The following is a 23,160-nucleotide window of genomic DNA, read 5'->3' on the forward strand; positions in this document are numbered from 1 at the left end:
CGAGTACAGGCAACACGTTCTTCACGATTGCTATAACATTTGCAAAGATATGGTAAAAATAGGTTTTTTAGTAATGGCGGCACTAATTTGCATATCTTACATGTCAGGAACACATGTGTTCACTATGAGACTGGTCTTATATTGATGCTAGACCCTCAAAACCTGGGTCTAGACACCTTATTTTTGCAGTTATCTGTTGTATTGGCGGAGTTATAGCGATTTTAGTATTTTCATGTAATGGCGGCTTAATTTGCATAAAAAAGGCACGTGGGACAATATTTCAAATTTTTAACATAGCAAACCGTTTTCTACACATTTTTCCCCATAGGAAGACACCAATTAGAAATTGATTTCCGGGGGGTGCACGCAGACCCCCTCTACCAACTGTACTAAAAAGAGTAAAATTTTTAAGATGTTGATTCTTGTCAGAACCCATGCTGTTGCTGAAGCCCAATCAATTTTCAAGCAACAGCATATGTTTCTTAGTCTACGAATGAAAGCTATGGTACATCTATTTAAAGATACAAATGACAGTTGTAATACAACTATCCAAACTTGAAAATAATAGCCGTGGTAAATGTATCTAAATTTACAAATGATAGCTGCAGCAAATTGGATAGAAGCTAAACAAAAACCTTACTTTACATGATGATTATGAACTTAAACTCGCAAATTACAGTTAATATTTTTGAAACACTGCAATAAAAGCTTTCTGTCAAAATCAAGCATATACAGCGCGCAACTATACTCACAACTCCTTTTTCATTATTTGATGAAACAAAAAAAAACGATGTTATAAGGCCTAAATGCGTATATGGGTGTGATTTGTTGATAAATATTAGCATTGAACATCAACGTAATATACTTTGCTTATAAACTTTGTAAAACGTTTGAAGAATGTAAACATTGAACAAAAAACTATAGCAAAAGTTCAATAGAAAGGAGCGCATAAGATAAGTAATCAGAAAAAAGCTAGGAAGGATCAGGAGATTAGGCATCCAGCAAACCTGAAAACAACTTCGACAAAAGAAACCAAATTGGAGACGCAACAATGAACACAATGACTGCACCAGCACCTCATTAGCAGAAAAGCTTCATTGTTATGAAATATTTCATCAAAAATTCAGGAAAGCATCGGACGACGTCATTAGACAAAGCTTATGACACGTAGGCTTAGTAAAAGCACATTGCAAAACAATTTGAAAACAGGCAAGCTGCAGGAGAGAAGTGAAAATATACATACATGTACTTCTAGAATTGGTCCAGAATGTGTAGCATCCGAGGAATAATTTCTCTAAAGAAAATAATTTGTAGGTTACAACACTATATTTAAAAGAACCTGTATATCAAAATTAAAGGTTTAAATTGCAAAAACACAGCAGGAATATCACAGACTTACTTCACTAAATATAACTAACAATGAGCTGTTTTCTGCTAAATATATGCCTCCAAAGCTACACTAAAAGATGGTAGTTTATATAATTCTATTGAAATGCTAACACTATCGATGTGAAATGTCTAATAGTGTAATAAAGAAGAAGATAAACTCCGCAACAATTACTGGAAATAACCAGCACCATCTAACTATAGGAAACCATTACTATTGAGCTGGGCCTAATAAAAGAACTAAGATAAATAAAGTTCACACGAATCAGTGACAAATAGACAATTATAAAAAGCAAGCAAAACACTGAAAGTTCTGTTATACAGATTTAATTGCTGTTTTGACACTGAGAAAGCATAAACAGGTAATAAATGATGGTTTTCCATTGTAAATTATATTTAAACTTAAGAATGATGGTTGTGGAACACTTACCTAAACTTAAGAATGATAGCCGTGGTACCTTTATCTAAACTTACAATAGATAGCTATGATATATCTAACAGAAGCTATAATAAAACCTTTTAATTATGCATATGGTTTTAAATTGTAGAACAATAGTTAGCATTCATACATACTACAATATAAGCTCTCTGACAAAATTGATTATACACAGCTCATAAACATACTCACAAGTGCTCTTAAAAAGTGGTTATCAGAAGAAACCTGCAAAAACAATCATACAAAACCTAATGGTGTGATTGTGGGTGATTTTTTTAGAAATATTAGATCTGAACACCAACGTAATATAATTTTTTAATGTTGCTTATAAACGCTGTAAAAAATTTGATGAATAAAAACTATAACAAGAACTAAGTAGAAAAAAGTGCAATCAATAAGTATTTGGAGAAAAGCTAGGAAGTCAATGCTTTACAAGTAGTTCTATATCTGAATGATGAAAAACTCAGCTGATTTTCATGATGAACTAACACACAAACATAAAATGAAACAATACTTATTCTCAGCCAAAGCCAATTTTGTTGCTGGTCATTGCAAAATTAAGGCGAGTAAGTTTACCGAGATGGAGAGCAAATGAAAATCCCGAATATATTCCCCATTTAACAAATCTACTGACACTGGGTTGATTTCTTGCTGCGAGCGCTGCACAAGAACATCCTAAAACATACATAAGATATATTAGTTACTGTTGTAAGAGAGTAGACAGTATGATTGAAATAATTTTCTTGTGGCTAAAATTTTGATGAAACACTTTAAAAAAAAAGTTTCTTTGCAAATTAGGTATTTTTGCAATCATTTTGTTAGTTGTAGTGTCCTTGATTTGCTCTTCGTTATCAGCTTTGTTTTCAGGCTTGCTGACAAACGCCAGGGAAATCTCTTGATAGTTTTTTATGTTGCTACATAGATAATTTTGTGAGAAACACTGATTTCATAGACTACTTCTAAAACTCTAAAACAATGGAGCTTTATGCACATAGTTTATTTTTTTCCAACACTATTGCCATTTGTATCATCTTTCTTAAATATTGTGCATTATAAACTACAGGAATTGCTCTAAAATACTGGAGAGTGATTGTGTTAAACTGAGTAGTTTTCTTGCCTGTGCAGCGAACGTTTTATCTTATCCATTTCATCTTTCTATTTGAATTACATTAACAGCTAAAATTCATGTCTTTTCCCTGCTTCTGAACACCAATTGTTACTGTGATAAGCCTCTTATGCTAAAAGATACCGCATTTATTAAATTGGCTCTTTATTAGATGTAATAAACTAATAGGATTGCTAGATGGATTGAAAGAATTTTGTATCACTGAAGTCAGGACTCTGCACATGAAAGGATTAAACTAAACCTTTTTTACTTTATTTTTGTTAGTTGAAGGAGCAGTATTACAGCCAATAAATCAGCTAGATAAGATGAATATTAACTATGTTATTTACATAGTCTTTTTGTCAGTCTTAGTATTAAACCACAACCATTAATTGAAATCATTAATTTAAAGTTGCAATCACACCAGCTGAGTTGCAAACCAAGTTTTCTGGCCAATCTCTGAATAATTTTATGGGAGTCATCTGTTCAAATTTCTCTATCCACAACAGCATGGGTTTGAACCAGAAGTGTATAACTTTTTTTATTGTATTTGCAGGCTCTGGGAAATTTTGCTGATTTATTTTGGTGAATCAAGACTTACATTTTGTTTACTATTTGTTACCGAGTTTTAAGTAAATGTTTTAATAAAGTTTCCCAATTATTTTGCACTGTCCAGTTTATCATTAATAATGGGACAACTTTAGGGAAAACGATCTTTTGCTTACAGCATCTGATTCAATTAATAAAACAATGGCATAATAATTTAAGCAGATTCTTTTGTTATTATGCTGTTGCTATAATAAATAAATGCAAGCAATAATTACGTTGATAGCACCTGGAAGTGTGCCATCAAATTTTATCTCTGGATAATATTTGATAAAAATTTAAAATAAATAAAATTTATTTCTGAACAAACTCAGTTTTGGGCTTTGCTTGCTTTACTTTGGTTTGCTTTTTTTACATGATGCAATTTTTGTTCATTGGGCTAAAAAAATGTCTAGACAATCGGCAGAAAATCAGCTGATGGGAACACACATTTATAACATAATTTCCTTTTTATACTTAATGAAGAGCCAATCTACCAAACTACACTAGCTATTAGCCTAAGAAACTCAACAATATATCAACTGTTGTTCAGAAGCAATGAAAAGACATGAATCTAAACTGTTAATACCATTAAAAAGAAGAAAAGAACAGCAAAAGCAATAGAAAAACAAAACTTTTCTGCATGAAACTATATTGTTTCAGAGTGCTAGGATTAGTCTATGAAATAAGTTTTTCTCACCAAATTTTTCACATAGCAACATTAAAAACTATCAATAGATTATTTCAAGCGTTCAGTCAATAAGCATGAAAAAAACTTTAATACAGAAAAATAAATCAGGGAGACAACAAATAACGCAACTACTGCACAAATATGTACTTTAATAGTGAAGGAGCTTCTTTGTTCTAAAATATTTCGTCAAAATTTTAGTGCAACAACATTGTTTACTCATTAGGCATAAATGTGCCTAATGATAACAAAAACTAAGTACAAAAGAGAGTAACCGATAAGTGTTCAGAGAAAACCTAATAAGTCAATGTTTTACAAGTAGGGCTATATATGAATGATAAAAATTTCAGCTGATCTTCATGATGAACTAACACTAAAACATGAAAAGAAACGTTAATTGTTCTCCAAATTTGTTCAGCCAAAACCAATTTTGTTGCTGGTCATTGCAAAATTAAGATGTGTGGGTTTACCGTGCTGGAGAGTGGCGGAGAAAACTGGGGATACTCTCCACTTTGCATCTGTAGGTCCATTTCCCGCTGCTCCAGCTCTGAAATAACCTAAAGCATACATAAGATAAGTCAGTTACTGTCATAAGAAGGTAGCCAGTACGATTGAAAGAATTTTGTATCCATAATAAAAGAAAATTACTGCTTTCCTATCCTAGCAAAAATTTAAATCTGTCCAATGGGTAAAAGGCAGATGAAATTAATAAACAAAGTGCAATGAGAATCGTAAATGACGCATAAAGTATTGTCATAACATCAAATTAATAAATTGAATAGGAAGTATAGTGCAAACTGTAGCTTTGCTAAAAGTATAAAAAGTTCAATTTGCAAATGAGAGCTGTGTAAAATTACCTAAACTTACCAATTATAGTTATATAACATGCATTTAAATTTATAAACAGTAGCACTGGCACATCTATTTGAATTTACAAATGATAGCTGCGGTAAATATTTCTAAACTTACAAATGATAGCAGAGGTACATCTAATTAACCTCACAAATGGTAGCTGTGGTACATCTATCTAAACTTATTAATGATAGCTATGGTACATCTATCTAAACTTACTAATGATAGCTATGGTACATCTATCTAAACTTACTAATAATAGCTGTGGTACATCTATCTAAACTTACAAATGATAGCTGTGGTACATCTATCTAAACTTACTAATGATAGCTGTGGTATATCTATCTAAACTTACAAATGATAGCTGTGATACATCTATCTAAACTTACAAATGATAGCTGTGGTACATCTATATAAACTTACTAATAACAGCTGTAGTACATCTATCTAAACTTACTAATGATAGCTGTGGTACATCTATCTAAACTTACTAATGATAGCTGGGGTATATCTATCTAAACTTACTAATGATAGCTGTAGTACATCTATCTAAACTTACTAATGATAGCTGTGGTACATCTATCTAAACTTACTAATGATAGCTGTAGTACATCTATCTAAACTTACTAATGATAGCTGTGGTACATCTATCTAAACTTACAAAGGGTAGCTGTGGTACAGCCATATAAACTTACAAATAACAGCTGTGGTACATCTATCTAAACTTACAAATGATAGCTGTGGTACATCTATCTAAACTTACAAATGATAGCTGTGGTACATCTATCTACACTTACAAATGATAGCTGTGGTATATCTATCTAAACTTACAAATAACAGCTGTGGTACATCTATCTAAACTTACAAATGATAGCTGTGGTACATCTATCTACACTTACAAATGATAGCTGTGGTACATCTATCTAAACTTACTAATGATAGCTGTAGTACATCTATCTAAACTTACAAATGATAGCTGTGGTACATTTATCTAAACTTACAAATAATAGCTGTGGTACATCTATCTAAACTTACAAATGATAGCTATGGTACATCTATCTAAACTTACTAATGATAGCTGTGGTACATCTATCTAAACTTACAAATGATAGCTGTGGTACATCTATCTAAACTTACAAATAATAGCTGCGGTACATCTATCTAAACTTACAAAGGGTAGCTGTGGTACAGCCATCTAAACTTATAAATGATAGCTACAGTATCAGCTATGGTACCGTAGCTACCGGTTAAATATTTCCTAGCTCGGGTACGGTATAGCTGAGATATCTATATATACTTCCAAATGAAAACTGTTGTAAGTACAAAGATATTAATACTGATGGTGAAAGTCGTTGTCTAACTTCTGCGAACAAAGAAAAAAAACTTAGTAATGCTTGAACATAATTAATTTGCAGTTTTTAGTCAGTTTTAAATATAAAAAATAAATTCAACCAACATAAAAAACAGAAGAGCGCAATGTTTGTCCCTACAGACTGACCAATCAAATACATTTTTTCATCATTACATATGAGCTAAAATTTTAGCCTTTTAGAGAACAGCTGCCTTTTCAACAGCCTATGGTAAATTAGAAGATATTCAAACTTAAACGACGGCTTTAGTACTGGCGGCAATAGTTTTTAATCAAATAGTTGATACTCATTTTTAACATATTCACAAAAGTTAATATATCAGCTACTCCAAAATACCTGGCTTAGTAAGCCGCTAATAGGTTGATCATTAGGAGGCGAGGTTTGACCTTGTTGTATCAAACCCTGGAAAACAATAGAGGATCTTAGAAATGTTTGAAGTTGACAGATATACAGATAATTGATTAATTAAGCAACTAGGTCACTTATTTGTAATGGCAATGTGTGGAAGGAGATGCATTTGCTTTCATCTAAATGATAACAAACTCAGCCTATTGTCAAAATAAAAAACACAAAAAACAAGTTTCCAACTAGAAGGCATTTACATATATCAAGTGACTGGTTAGCTGAACAAAAAAATGAATGAGCCACTTGACCATTACTAGAACAGATGTACATGTAACTGTAAAACATTTAATTTATCATGATTGTGTTAGAACTTTTCTCAGTGACCAAGATTTTTTGTCATGCTCAATAAATCTAAACCTAAGACAGATTCTTACTAGTTCTCCATCACTTGAGTGTACAGACTCATCCTGAGATGTACTCTAAAAACGAAACAACAATAGTTGTTACTAAATTATTGCTAAATTAATTTTTTTTTGTACCACTAAATTACGCTTAACCAAAACTAAGTTGGTTGCTCATCATTGTAAGTAGTAAGGTGGGTGAGTTTAATATGTTAGAGGAGGGATGAGAAGCACCATCAAGCTCTCCTCTATGTAAATGTAACCTCATAAGGTTGATTTCCTGCTCCTTCAACTCAGAAGAAACTTAAGGTACATGTGTAGATAACATATATCAATTATTCATAATATATGGTCAAAGGAGCATAGATGCCTTCAAATCGGTTCACTAATAAAAGTAGGACTCATTGGATAAGGAAGTTGACATAGTTAATATGCATCTTATTTAGGGTTTTGATTGGCTATAACTTTGCACTTTTAACCTATGAGACTAAAGTAAAAAGGTTCAGTTTAACCTTTTCCGATACAGAGTCCAGATATCATTGATGCATACTTCATTCAATTTAACTACTGATCAATCTTAATTACTATACTAAACCTAATTAAGAGTCAAACAGCAACCAACTAAATGCGCTAACCATTAGCAAAGAAAGCTCGTCATAATAAAAAAGTATGGTACAAAAGCAATGAAAGGGCATGAGCATTAGCTAATAAAGTAGTGTCAGAAAATACAAAAATTAAATTGAAAAGCTAAACTGTAATTACAGGTAACAAAACTACTCAGTATAACCTGATGATTTCTGAGTAAGGATTTGTCCATAAAATAAGTGTTTCTCACTAAATTCTTACAACCAACTGGAAAGTCTTAAAAAATTCTTCTCAAATGTTCTTCGGAAAACAAAATGACTTGAAAGCAATTTCGGTGAGTAAAAGACAAATCGGGGAGACAAAACTAACACAACAAATTTATCAATATCTCATTAGCAGAGAAAGTTCAATAGTTCCAAAACATTCCATCAAATTTTAAGTGAAACAGCGTAGTTCACAGTTGGGTGTAAACTCTACATGTATTTTTTACATGTTAAAGACAAAGTGGCAAGCTACATGAAATATGTTATAGTATTCATACATCTAGCACTTGTCCAGCAGGTGGGGCCTCTAGAAAAAAATGCTCTAAAAAGCAAGAATATAATGGTTGAAGCTCCATATTCAAAGGAACTCGTAAATTCAGATTACAGGTTTATGTTGCAGGAAGGCAACATAGATAACATAGGTTTAACTAAAGTTAATCAAGCAAAATTTGTCCACTGCTGAAGATGCATTTTCAAAGCAACGCTAAAAGATGGCAGTTCACATAATTCTGCTGAAATGCTACACCAACTCTCTAACTTTCTCGCTGCGTGTAACTGTTAATGCAATAAAGAAAAAGTTATATCACAGTTAGGGAAAAGTACAGGTTCTATTTCACTGGAGATTAATTTTTGAAAAATGCAAAAAATAAAATATTTAAAGTCTAAGAAGGAAAATAATGAGTGATTGTTTGCATGGAACAGTGGCATGTGCGCAAAAATAACAAACAAGTAAAGTAATTATGATATCATTTGAGTGATAATAGTAATGAATGATAATAATGAAAAATAATAATAATGGGTAATAATTTAATATACAAATTTAAAAGAGGTTTTAAAACCGATACGGTAAAAAAAGATGATAAATGAGTTTTTCTGATTTTAGCGGAGACGCGAACTGATGAAACATGATTGTCTTCAAATACTAATGCATAATTTATATGTGTGCAGTGTATAGAATACAAATGAAAATGATGAACACAATATTGTGAGAGTAGGTAAAACGGCTGTTTTGATCTATTGTCATTAAAGCTGAGTCCAAAAGATTAAGGGGAACTATGATTAAAATTGTGGGTCAGGTGAAAAGAGAGTATAAATGCACTACTAGAAACATGTTAACTGTTGCAGAAGTTTATAACATCAGAATGCAGTCCAAGAATAGCAAGTCAGCTTAGGTATAAATGTGAAAAGGAAGTCGTGGTGATTTAAAGACAAAATACATGTAATACCTCTCCTTCTTGTGCACAGTCGAAACCGCTCGACTCGCCCTCAATGCATATGGCAGAAATAGATGAATGAGTCTAAAATCTCAACACAGCTATTAGTATAAAAATGATAGCTGTGGTAATATACCTCAACATACATACAAATGATAGCTGTGGTAGTTTCCCTCAACTTACAAATGATAGCTGTGGTAATCTACCACAATGTACATGTAGAAGTGATAGCTGTGATAATCTACCTCAACATATGTACAAGTGATAGCTATGGTAGTTTCCCTCAACATACAAGTGATAGCTGTGGTAGTTTACTTCAAATTAAAAATGATAGCTGTGGTAATCTGCCTCAACATACAAGTGATAGCTGTGATACTCTACCTCAACATACAAGTGATAGCTGTGATAATCTACCTCAACATACCAATGCTAGCTGTAGTAATCTACCTCAACGTACAAGTGAAAGCTGTGGTAATCTACCTCAACATACAAGTGGTGGCTGTGATATTCTACCTAACCATACAGAAGACTGTGGTAAATATCTGTACAAAATATTTAATGTGGGCTGTGAAACTTGTTGTCTAACTTTTGTGGACAAAGGTTCAAAACCTTAGCGATGCTTCAACCACTTCAAGTAACGAGACTTTTAAATATAAAAAATAAATATCATGTTTTACTTTAGCATGTGTATTAGTATAAATTAAAAGTGTTCTTAAGCTTTCACACATTTTTTTTCAACAGGTGTTACAAAACAGCTAACTAAAGATGTTGATACAATGTTTTAACACTTCATAACATCAGGATGCAATCTAAAAGTGAGTAAAATATATGTTTACATCAAAACACAAGAGCTGAAAAAACTATAGTAACCAGCCTCCCAGTCAACAACCTATGGGAATTTAAAAGTTATTCAGATTTAAATGAAAACATTAGAAGGAAATACTAGTCTGAATCATTTTGAATCAAACATTTCATACTTATAGCAATTTTTTTTAAATAATGATAAAAGTTGATCAATTATTTTATGAAACAAAAATTAAATTATAGTGAAAACTGTGGCTCTGTTGTAAGCAGAGTAAAAGATACAGAGGTAAAAACTGATAATTATTACAAAGCTTTATGACATCAGAATGCATAGAACGAGTTGGATAACCCTGCAATTAATAGTTCTCAGCTCAGATGACTTACATATTGGTTGCATAGCTTTTAGCTTTACTCGCTAATATCTTACTTAACATAAACTCGCTTAAATTGGCTGTAGTATCTCTATCTACCTTAGCTGTAGTATCTATATCTACCTTAGCTGTGGTATCTCTATCTACCTTACCTGTGGTATCCCTATCTACCTTATCTGTAGTATCTCTATCTACCTTACCAGTGGTATCTATATCCACCTAAGCTGTGGTATGCCTATCAACCTTAGCTGTTGTATTCCTATCTACCTTAACCGTGGTATCCCTATCTACCTTACCAGTGGTATCTCTATCTACCTTACCAGTGTTACTTCTATCTACCTTACCTGTAGTATCTCTATCTACCTTAGCTGTAGTATATCTATCTACCTTACCAGTGGTATCTCTATCTACCTTACTAGTGGGATATCTATCTATCTTACCTGTGTTATCTCTATCTACCTTACCTGTGTTTTTTCTATCTACCTTCCATGTGGTATCTCTATCTACCTTACCTGTGTTATCTCTATCTACTTTACCTGTGTTATCTATAGCTACCTTCCCTGTGGTATCTCCATCCACCTTACCTGTAGCATCTCTGTCTAACTTATCTGTAGTATCTCTATCTACCTTACCTGTGGTATCTCCATCTACCTTACCTGTGGTATCTCTATCTACGTCACCTGTGGCATCTCTATCTACCTTACTTGTGCTATCTTTATCTACCGTACCTTGAGAATCTCTATCTACTTGAAGATACTAACAGGGTTGTCATCATTATCTCTCTGAACTTTTAACGGTATGTTGTATTTGTATTTATAATTAACAAATAGTCCAAAAGCTTGATTAACTTTTAACATATTTTATTCATTATTTTTTAAAAATTTTAAATATCTACATTATATTTAATGTTTTACTGTCAAGCGCTATTCATATTAAAAAAGTTTTAAATTTTCATATTAAGTTCTGCCAAAAAATGTGTAAGTACGTCTACTTAAGTTCGCAAATAGGAAATGTGGGAGTTTTTGCTATATAAACAGTGAGTGACACACCTCACAATCTATTTTTGCAAAAGGCGAAACCCAACAGCTGCCGGAATGAGCAAACATTTTGTGTGTAAAAAAAGTTATAACTTTGTTTGAAAGATTGATACTATGTTTTAAGAGAATCCATGTCAAGCATTTATAGTTTGAATTACTTTTTGTAACTCTAAAACCCATGTTTGGTTAGCTTTTCCAGTGATTTCTATAATATAAACATCATCACAACCTTAGCAATGTTTTATTAATGATGAATATAAACTGAAAAGGGAGAATTACAGTTAACTTTTATAAAACACCGTGACATAGGTTTACCTATCGTAATCAGATATATGCATAAATATACTTACAGGTGCTGATGAAGGCTGAGTGTTTAAATGATGAATCTACAAAAAAAACTGGCAAGACATACATGAAAATATGTGATTTTTCTATTAAAATAAGATTTGTAACACACTATGTAGCCATAATATCAAAGGATTATAAAGCCGTCTAAATTCACAAATCTTCCACGTTAAAAGTAAAAACTAAAAAGCTCTGAAGTGTCAATATCAAATATAACAGCATACCCAATGGAATGGCCAATCAAATACATGTTTGCAAAACTACATAAGAGCTAAGATTTTATCCTAATAGTTGACAGTGGCTTATTAATTTGTGCTGGGCAGAGAGTAGAAAGTCTTTACTAGCTCATATAATGGTAAAGTCTCATTCTGAGTTACTACTTAAAGATGGTATTCACATAATTCTGCTGAAATGCTACACCAAGTCTCAAACTTCTTTGCATTGTGTAACTGTTAATGCAATAAGGAAATAGATAAAGTTATATTACATGTAATGAAAAGTACAGTCGCTATCTCACTTGAAATTAACTTTTGAAAAATGCAAAAAAAATTTAAAGTCTAAGAAGGAAAATAAAGAGTGACTGTTCACATGGACCAGTGACATGTGCGCAAAGATAACAAAGAAGTAAAGTAATTATGATACCATTTGAGTGATAATAGTAATGAATGATAATAATGAGTAATAATTCAATATACAAATTTAAAAGAAGTTTTGAAACCGATAAGGTAAAAAAAGATGATAAATGAGTTTTTTCTAATTCGTGCGAAGACGCGAGCTGATGAAACATAATTGTCTTCAAATACTAATGCACAATTTATGTGTGTTCAGTGTATAGAATACAAATGAAAATGATGAACACAATATTGTGAGAGTAGGTAAAACGGTTGTCTTGATTTATTGTCATTAAAGCTGATTCCAAAAGATTAAGGGGAACTACGATTAAAATTGCAGGTCCGGTGACAAGAGAGTATAAGTGCACTAGTAGAAACATGTTAACCGTTGCAGAAGTTTATAACATCAGAATGCAGTCCAAGAATAGCAAGTCAGCTTAGGTATAAATGTGAAAAAGAAGTCGGGGTGATTTAAAGACAAAATAATTTTACTTCTCCTTCTCATGCACACTCGACTTGCCCTCAATGCGTTTGGCAAAAATAGATGAATGAGTCTAAAGTTAATCTCAACACAGCTATTAGTCTAAAATGATAGCTGTGGTAATCCACATAAACATACAAATGATAGCTGTGGTAATCTACCTCAACATACGTACAAGTGATAGCTGTGGTAGTTTACCTCAACGTACAAGTGATAGCTGTGGTAGTTTACCTCAACTTGCAAATGATAGCTGTGGTAATCTACCTCAACGTACAAGTGATAGCTGTGGTAGTTTACTTCAACTTGCAAATGATAGCTGTGGTAATCTACGTCAACATACAAATGATAGCTGTGGTAATCTACCTCAACATACAAGTGGTGGCTGTGATATTATACCTAACCATACAGAAGACTGTGGTAAATATCTTTACAAAATATTTAATGTGGGCTGTGAAAGTTGTTGTCTAACTTTTGTGGACAAAAGCTCAAAACCTTAGCCATGCTTTAACCACTTCAAGTAAAGAGACTTTTAAATATAACAAATAAATATCATGTTTATTAGCATGTGTATTAGTATAAATTAAAAGTATTCAAAAAATTCCTATATTATTTAAACTTCGGCCTTAAGCTTTCACACATTTTTTTCCAACAGGTGTTACAAAACAGCTAACTAAAGATGTTGATACAATGTTATAACACTTCATAACATCAGGATGCAATCTAAAAGTGAGTAAAATATATGTTTACATCAAAATACAAGAGCTGAAAAAAACTATAGTAACCAGCATCCCAGTCAACAACCTATGGGAATTTAAAAGATATTCAGATTTAAATGAAAACATTAGAAGGAAATACTAGTCTGAATTATTTTGAATAAAATATTTCATACTTATAGCATTTTCTTTAAAACATTGATAAAAGTCGATATCTAAGCAAACTGAAATATACAAAGTGTATAAATTAACTTACATATGCTGTTGCAAGCTGATTTTCTAATGGAATCTACAAAACAAACTTGCAATGTATAAATGTGTAAAAATAGGTGAATTGGCAATAAAACCAGATCTAATACATAACAAAGATAACAGATCTATAACATAGCCAGATCTCTAACTTACAAAGACCTATAAAAATAATGTAAGGTAACAGAGGTAATTTCAGCATTTTGGAAATATTTCATAGACTAATCCTCCTATTAACCTAAAGCTTTAAAAGTAAACATATTACACAAGTAGACCATAACTGCGTTATTCGCCATAAGCTAAGACAGCACAGAAAAAAAATCAAAAATGAATCGAAAATAATTCCACAAATAGTCTGACTAACAAAACGATGAAAATACCATAGTTAATATGCAGCTCATTTAGGGTGTCAATTAGCTGGAACGTTTTTCTTTTAACTTAAGAACTAAGTTTCCAATTAACTAAACTGGGAAATTCAATTTAAGCCCTTTATGTACAACGCCATCCTATCAGGGATGCGAAATTCCGTCAATCCATCTACTCTATTTTCATGTGATAATTCATACAGTGAATCACATTATAAAAATTAGCACAGATAACAAACAACAACAGGAATTACTTGTCATCAAAATGCTACACCAACAACTGATGATGTAAAATCTCAATATCCTGAAAGAGTGTAGCTGTTGATGTAACAGGGAAACAAATAAAGCTCCATCACAGTTACTGAGCATTAGAGGTGCCGTCTGACCGTTAGAGTATTTTTTTGAAATGAAAGACCAATGGTGGTGGAATAATGAAGTTGTTGCGTTGATGGAGAATTTATTACAGTCCAGCGTATTTTATGAAATATCAATTAAATTATAGTTGAAACTGTGGCTCTGTTGTAAGCAGAGTAGAAGATACAAGGGCAAAAAAATGATAATTATTACAACGCTTTACAACATCAGAATGCAATCTAAAAGCTAGGAGTCAACTAGAGCCTAAATATGAAAAACAAGCCAACATAATTAGAAAGAAAACGAACTTACCTCTCCTTCTCGTCCAGGACCAATTGATCGGTCATCAACAAGCTCCATCAAACCAGTTGGAAAACCCTGCAATTGATAATTCTCAGCTCAGATGACTTACAAATTGGTTGCATAGCTTTTATCTTTACTCGCTAATAGCTTACTTAACATAAACTCGCTTACATTGGCTGTAGTATCTCTATCTACCTTCACTGTGGTATCTCTATCTACCTTCCATGTAGTATCTCTATCTACCTTACCTGTGGTATCTCTATCTACCTTCCATGTAGTATCTCTATCTACCTTCACTGTGGTATCTCTATCTACCTTAGCTGTGGTATCTCCATCTACCTTAGCTGTGGTATCTCTATCTACCTTACCTGTGGTATCTCTATCTACCTTACCTGTGAGATCTTTATCTACCTTAGCTGTAGTATCTCTATCTACCTTAGCTGTGGTATCTCTATCTACCTTACCTGTAGTATCTCTATCTACCTTACCAGTGATATCTCTATCTACCTTAGCTGTAGTATCTCGATCTACCTTACCTGTGAGATCTCTATCTACCTTAGCTGTGGTATCTCTATCTACCTTAGCTGTGGTATCTCTATCTACCTTACCTGTAGTATCTCTATCTACCTTACCAGTGGTATCTCTATCTACCTTAGCTGTGGTATCTCTATCTACCTTTCCAGTGGTAGCTCTATCTACCTTAGTTGTAGTATGTCTATCTACCTTAGCTGTAGTATCTCTATCTACCTTACCTGACCTGTGAGATCTTTATCTACCTTAGCTGTAGTATCTCTATCTACCTTACCTGTGAGATATTTACCTACCTTAGCTGTGGTATCTCTATCTACCTTAGCTGTGGTATCTCTATCTACCTTAGCTGTGGTATCTCTATCTACCTTAGCTGTGGTATCTCTATCTACCTTACCTGTAGTATCTCTATCTACCTTACCAGTGATATCTCTATCTACCTTAGCTGTAGTATCTCGATCTACCTTACCTGTGAGATCTCTATCTACCTTAGCTGTGGTATCTCTATCTACCTTAGCTGTGGTATCTCTATCTACCTTACCTGTAGTATCTCTATCTACCTTACCAGTGGTATCTCTATCTACCTTAGCTGTGGTATCTCTATCTACCTTTCCAGTGGTATCTCTATCTACCTTAGTTGTAGTATGTCTATCTACCTTAGCTGTAGTATCTCTATCTACTTTACCTGACCTGTGAGATCTTTATCTACCTTAGCTGTAGTATCTCTATCTACCTTACCTGTGAGATCTTTACCTACCTTAGCTGTGGTATCTCTATCTACCTTAGCTGTGGTATCTCTATCTACCTTAGCTGTGGTATCTCTATCTACCTTACCTGTAGTATCTCTATCTACCTTACCAGTGGTATCTCTATCTACCTTAGCTGTAGTATCTCTATCTACCTTACTTGTGAGATCTCTATCTACCTTAGCTGTGGTATCTCTATCTACCTTAGCTGTGGTATCTCTATCTACCTTAGCTGTGGTATCTCTATCTACCTTACCTGTAGTATCTCTATCTACCTTACCAGTGGTATCTCTATCTACCTTAGCTGTGGTATCTCTATCTACCTTTCCAGTGGTATCTCTATCTACCTTAGTTGTAGTATGTCTATCTACTTTAGCTGTAGTATCTCTATCTACCTTACCTGTGAGATCTTTATCTACCTTAGCTGTAGTATCTCTATCTACCTTAGCTGTGGTATCTCTATCTACCTTACATGTGGTATCTCTATCTACCTTAGCTGTAGTATCTCTATCTACCTTACCTGTGAGATCTTTATCTACCTTAGTTGTAGTATCTCTATCTACCTTACCTGTGAGATCTTTATCTACCTTAGCTGTGGTATATCTATCTACCTTAGCTGTGGTATCTCTATCTACCTTAGCTGTGGTATCTCTATCTACCTTACCAGTGGTATCTCTATCTACCTTTCCAGTGGTATCTCTATCTACCTTCGTTGTAGTATGTTTCTCTACCTTAGCTGTAGTATCTCTATCTACCTTACCAGTAGCGTCTCTATCTTGAATGTTATTCTGTCAAGTGTTAATCATATTGAAAAAAAAATTTAATTTTCATGTTAAATTCTGCCAACAATTGTGTAAGTACGTCTGCTTAAGTTTGCAAAAAAGAAATCTTGGAGTCTTCGCTATATAAACAGTGAGTGACACATCTCGCAATATATTTTTGCAAAAGGCGTAACCAAACGGCTGCATGAATGAGCAAACCTTCTGTCTGTAAAAAAAGATATAATTCTGTTTGAAATATTGATACTATGTTTTATGATAATGCAACTGTTTTATGCATGTCAAGAATTTATAGTTTGAATTACTTTTGTAACTCTAAAACCCATATTTGATTAGGTTTTACTAGTGATTTCTATAATCTAAACATCATCATAACCTTAGCAATGTTTTCTTAATGATGCATATAAACTGAAAGGGGGAGAATTACAGTTAACTTTTATAAAACACCGTGACATAGGTTTACCTATCGTAATCAGATATGTGCATAAATATACTTACAGGCGCTGATGAAGGCTGAGTATTTAAATGATGAATCTACAAACAAGAACTGGCGAGATATACATGAAAATATGTGATTTGTCTAAAAAATAAAATTTGTAACACACTATGTAGCCATAATATCAAAGGATTATAAAGCCATCTAAATTCACAAATCTTCCACGTTAAAAGTAAAAACTAAAAAGCCCTGATGTGTCAATATCAAATATAACAGCATACCCAACGGAATGGCCAATCAATTACATGTTTGCAAAACTACATAAGAGCTATGATTCTATCCTATGATCAAAGATGTGGTTGCATCAAATTCAAGTTGATCTTAAAAGAAAGCAATATTTTTTCTCTATCAATTGATATGTTGTTTGTTGTGTTACGCGATCGCATTGCAAAGATATTTGAAGATTAAAACCGAAAAAATCTGATCGCCGTAAAAACGCTCAGGCCACAAAAACGTGCCCAGACTTGCCCAAAATGATGTCACACGTTAGACAACCTGTCTGTATCTCTCGTATTCACATTGGCTATTTGCGATAAAAGTCTAGTCTTACGCGGCTCTATTGGCATATATCTTATTTTGTATTTGCTCATGTTGGCTAGAATAAAATTTTAAATCCTGCTACAGATGCATTATTATGAATGTTTCAAAGGCCTCAAATAACGAAAATTGAAAATTTGTTCTACTCGCTTTCTCCAAATGTTGTGTAAACGTTTGGGTACCGACTACCAATTCTACCGGTCTACGGCAATTCTGTCAAGCCAACTATGTAGAACGGGGTCTTTGTATCAGTACAGTTCTGCAGCTACCCATACTAATGATATACAACCTCCCATAAGTCCCGCCCACATTATGTCTGTCGCCTATCCTTGAAGCGGGGCTGTATATCATTGCCTACACCATCTACGTACTAGTTTCTTACTAGTAGTATCCTTACCGAATACTACCGAAGTGAAATAAGCAAGCCAGGTCTTTGAAAATAATATAGATAGGGATAAAGTTTTAAGGATGAGAAGTCTGCTGCAAACTGGATTTGAACTCACATTCTCCAGTTCTGCGGACATCCATAAACCATATTCAAATCACTACAATATTCTGCAAATCATGTTTTGCATTATCTTCCACAATATTATTTTATTATATAATTTTTACAAGCAAAAATATTTTCATCTCGGCGTGAAGCTTTTATTAAAAATATTCATGAAGTCGTGGCTACTCACATAGTATTAGCTGATACAATAAGACAAATTCATCTACTGCAACAAAATCAAACAAAATATCATGGCTTAAGCAGCACACATTCAAGTCTCTCTTTCCCCTTTATGGCAGTTTCCACACTGACAAAGCTTCTTCAGCTGGTGGGACGACATAAACATTCTGTAATCAGTAAAACAAATGCAATAAATATTTGTCATTCATAGATATTTCATTCTAAAGCGTATCTATTGACAGCTTCCAAATTGGGAGTTAAATAGACTGCGAGTGTAATTTTAAAACGAATAAACGTTTAACAAAGGCACAAGTACGCCACGCCGACGATTCGAAGCTTTGGTTCTGGAAATTAAAGATTTGCATTGATCAATTGATTTTCTTCACTTTCTACAAGTGAAAAGTGAACATCTAATGTCAGATCATAAATCTAATTTACTAGATAAAGATGCCACAGAAAATTTGAAGCGAATGTAGCTAGGTGAACCGATAAAAAAATATAAAACGATGATTAGTGATAGCAAAAAGTTATAATTTTATTAATTAGTACATGGAATCAATATTAGTACAGTTAATTTACCTCCATTCTGTCTTCCTCTGCAGCAAAATGCTGCTGACGCCTGTCAGCTTTGACCATAGGCTGTCTACTCCAATCTTTTACTAAAAGTTGCTCAGATAACTCTGAGTCGCAGTCGCTCAAACTTGAAGCCATTTTAAAACTATGTATAACTTAGTAATGGTTGAAACGCGTTGAATCAGTAACGATGAGAATTCTCTAACAAATGAGAATGAATTCTCTAACGATGAGAATCTTCGAGATCACAGACAACGCGTTTCACCAGTGATAACATTTATTACGGCCTATATAAAAATTTTGCACTCATGATTGGCTAACGAAGCGACCTCATATTTATCGCTCGTGGTTTCATTTCAGATATCTTGCTTGTGACGTCACGAAAGAAGCACCCACTGGAACGTGAGCTTTTTAAAAGAGGGCCTCATTCAAGCGCATATATCTCTAGACAGGGTTGGTCTACAAAGACAAAAATGGCATCAACTTGTAGCTGATGTTTTAGCCTTTTATGGGTCTTAATTTTATTAAATTGAATTTTTTGACGCAACCACATCTTTAAAATAAACTATGCTTAAAGGAACTATGATTAAAATTGTGGGTCAGGTCAAAAAAGAGAATAAATGCACTAGTAGAAACATGTTAACCGTTGCAGAAGTTTATAACATCAGAATGCAGTCCAAAAATGGGAAGTCAGCTTAGGTGTAAATGTGAAAAGGAAGTTGTGGTGATTTAAAGACAAAATAATTTTACCTCTCCTTCTTGTGCACGGTCGAAACCGCTCGACTCGCCCTCAATGCGTATGGCAGAAATAGAAGTATATATTAATATAAATTAAAAGTGTTCTTAAGCTTTCACACAGTTTTTCCAACAGGTGTTACAAAACAGCTAACTAAAAATGTTGATACACTGCTATAACACTTCATAACATCAGGATGCAATCTAAAAGTCAGCAAAATATATGTTTACATCAAAACACAAGAGCTGAAAAATCTTTATAGTAAACAGCCTCCCATTCAACAGCTTATGGGAATTTAAAAGATATTCAGATTTAAACGAAAACTTTAGAAGGAAGTAGGAGTGTAAATCAATTTGAATTAAATATTTCATACTTATAACACTCTTTCTTAAAACATTGATAAAAGTTGATACCCAAACAAACTGAAATATACACAGTGTATAAATATATTTACATATGCTGATGAAGGCTGATTATCTAATGGAATCTATAAAAGAAACTTAAAATGCAAAAATGTATAAAAATATGTGAATTGTCTATAAAATTAGATCTATTACAACAAACTAACAACAATATAAAACTAATGCCCTGTCAGCAGCCATTATTTTTGTCATTATATGTTTGATGAGAAGTGCTCTCGGTATTTTGGTGATATCTAAAAAACTAATCCTCCAATTAACCTAAAATTTTAGAAGTATTCTGCAAACATATTACGTTAAAAGACCTTAATTTTGGCACAGAAAGTTAATAGCAGAAAAAATAAACCAAAACTAATCGAAAGTAATCTATGAATAGTCTGACTAACAAAACTATGAGAATACCATACTTAATATGTAGCTCATCCAGGTGTCAATGAGCTGTAACATTTTTCTTTTAACTTAGGAAACTAACCTGAAAAAGTTCAATTTAAGCCCTTTATGCACAACGCCATTTTAGCAAAGACGCAAAAGTCTCTCAATCCGTTTACTCTATGTTCTTGGGATAATTCATACAGCAACCAGTCATAGAAACAAAACATCATAAAAGTTAGCAAGAATAGCAAACAACAACAGGAAGTATTTCTCCTCAAAATGCCACATCAACAATTACTGATGTAAAAAAAATTCAAAATTTTCAAAATGCATGCCAAGGAAACAAGGAAACAAATAAAGTTCTATCACAGTTATTGAGCATTAGAGGTGCTATCTGACTGTTGGAGAGTATTTTTGAAGACTCTAAAGCTTCATAAGAAACTAAACAGTGATAGTTTACATAGATGGGTAAAATGGGAACAAACAGCAACTTAATATAGGAACCATTAGCTTTAATATACACATTTAATAACTAGAAAAGATAAACAGATAAAAAATAATTATGCTCCTATACTAGTGCACAGGGTATTCATGTGACTAGGGTGTCAGGTTGGCCTAGTGGTAGTGCCTCTGATTGTTAACCATGGGGTTGGTGGTTCGAGTCCTACTTAATGCCAGTCTGACAAAAGCTCTTAGTAAGCTTTCAACCCTATATTTTTGGGTCTTTTGGATCTAGACCATAACTTGGAGGCCCCGTGTACCACATTGACAATGTTGGCACATTAAAGGTCCACCTCTGTCCTTCGCACATTGGGCAAATGAAATGGCCACCTGGCTCTCTCAGACTGGACGTGTTGCAAAAAGGCATTCATCGGGTTAATCTGACAGTTCCAGAAGAAGCCCTTAATTTGTGTTAGGACCACCCAAGGTAGCTTATAAAAAACTAGTCCTGGTGGTGGATTTCTCTGCATCATGAGAACACTACCAAGCATTATCACTACATGACAGAAGCATACCATTATTATTATTATTCATGTGAAGTGAGGCTCACGGATGGAAATGAAAAACTCATTAATGTTAAAATAATAAAGCTTTTGTGTTGTTGGGTTAATTATTAAAGTATAGCTTATTCAATGAAATAAAAGAGAATTATGTTTAAAACTGTGGCTCTGTTGGAAACAAAGTAAAAGATACAGTAGTAGAAAAATGATAATCATTACATAGCTCTATAACATCAGAGTGCAGTATAAAAGTCAGAAGTCAGCTAAAGCCCAAATATAAGAAAACAAGGTATGGTAATAGGATAACACATTGACAAAAGAATGTTGGAAAAGCTACAATGGCTATGTTGATTGACAAAGTATTATAGTTAAGCTGATTCAATGAAATTATGGTTAAAACTCATTTTTACTACTGCATCTTCTACTCTGTTAGAAGCAGAGTAGAAGATACAGTAGTAGAAAAATAGTAATCATTACACAGGTTTATAACATCAGAATACAGACTAATAGACAAAAGTTAGCTGGAGCCTAAATATGAAAAGCAAGTTGTGGTAATAAGAAAAAAACAAACTTACCTCTCCTTCTCGTCTGGGACCAATTGATTGGTCATCAACAGATTCCATAGAACGAGTTGGATAACCCTGCAATTAAAAATTCTCAGCTCAGATGACTCGCATATCGGTTGCATAGTCTATCTTTACTTGGTAATAATTTGCTTAACTTAAACTTGTTTAAACTAGCTGCAGTATCTCTATCTATCTTACCTGTATTATCTCTATCTACCTTAGCTGTGGTATCTCTATCTACCTTAGCTGTGGTATCTCTATCTACCTTACCTGTGGTATCTCTATCTACCTTACCTGTATTATCTCTATCTACCTCTGGTATCTCTATATACCTTACCCGTAGTATCTCTATCTACCTTAGCTGTAGTATCTCTATATACCTTACCTGTGGTATCTCTATCTACCTTACCTGAGGTATCTCTATCTACTTTACCTGTATTATCTCTATCTACCTTAGCTGTGGTATCTCTATCTACCTTAGCTGTGGTATCTCTATCTACCTTACATGTGGTATCTCTATCTACCTTACCTGTAGTATCTCTATCTACCTTACCTGTATTATCTCTATCTACCTTACCTGTAGTATCTCTATCTACCTTACCTGTGTTATCTCTATCTACCTTAGCTGTAGTATCTCTATCTACCTTAGCTGTAGTATCTCTATCCAACTTAGCTGTACTATCTCTATCTACCTTAGCTGTAGTATCTCTATCTACCTTAGCTGTAGTATCTCGATCTACTTTTCTGTAGTATCTCTATCGAGTTTAGCTGTAGTATCTCTGTCTACCTTAGCTGTAGTATCTCTACGTACCTTAGCTATAGTATCTCTATCTACCTTAACTGTAGTATCTCTATCTACCTTAGCTGTAGTATC

The 23,160-nt window shown here is 33.4% G+C and overlaps 1 protein-coding gene across 1 annotated transcript; it reads right to left on the bottom strand.

Moving 5' to 3' along the window:
• Window positions 1–2,368: 2,368 nt before the first annotated feature.
• LOC137402349 (clumping factor A-like) lies at window positions 2,369–19,255 on the bottom strand. Its single transcript, XM_068088848.1, has 6 exons — window positions 19,199–19,255; window positions 16,437–16,925; window positions 14,873–14,938; window positions 10,913–11,161; window positions 4,671–4,757; window positions 2,369–2,497 (listed from the first exon to the last, which is right to left on the bottom strand). Exons 1-6 carry the CDS (start codon window positions 19,253–19,255, stop codon window positions 2,369–2,371), a joined length of 1,077 nt encoding a protein of 358 aa, XP_067944949.1.
• Window positions 19,256–23,160: the final 3,905 nt, after the last annotated feature.

The sequence above is a fragment of the Watersipora subatra genome, chromosome 8 (genome assembly GCF_963576615.1).
Source record: "Watersipora subatra chromosome 8, tzWatSuba1.1, whole genome shotgun sequence".
Lineage (NCBI taxonomy): Eukaryota > Metazoa > Bryozoa > Gymnolaemata > Cheilostomatida > Watersiporidae > Watersipora > Watersipora subatra.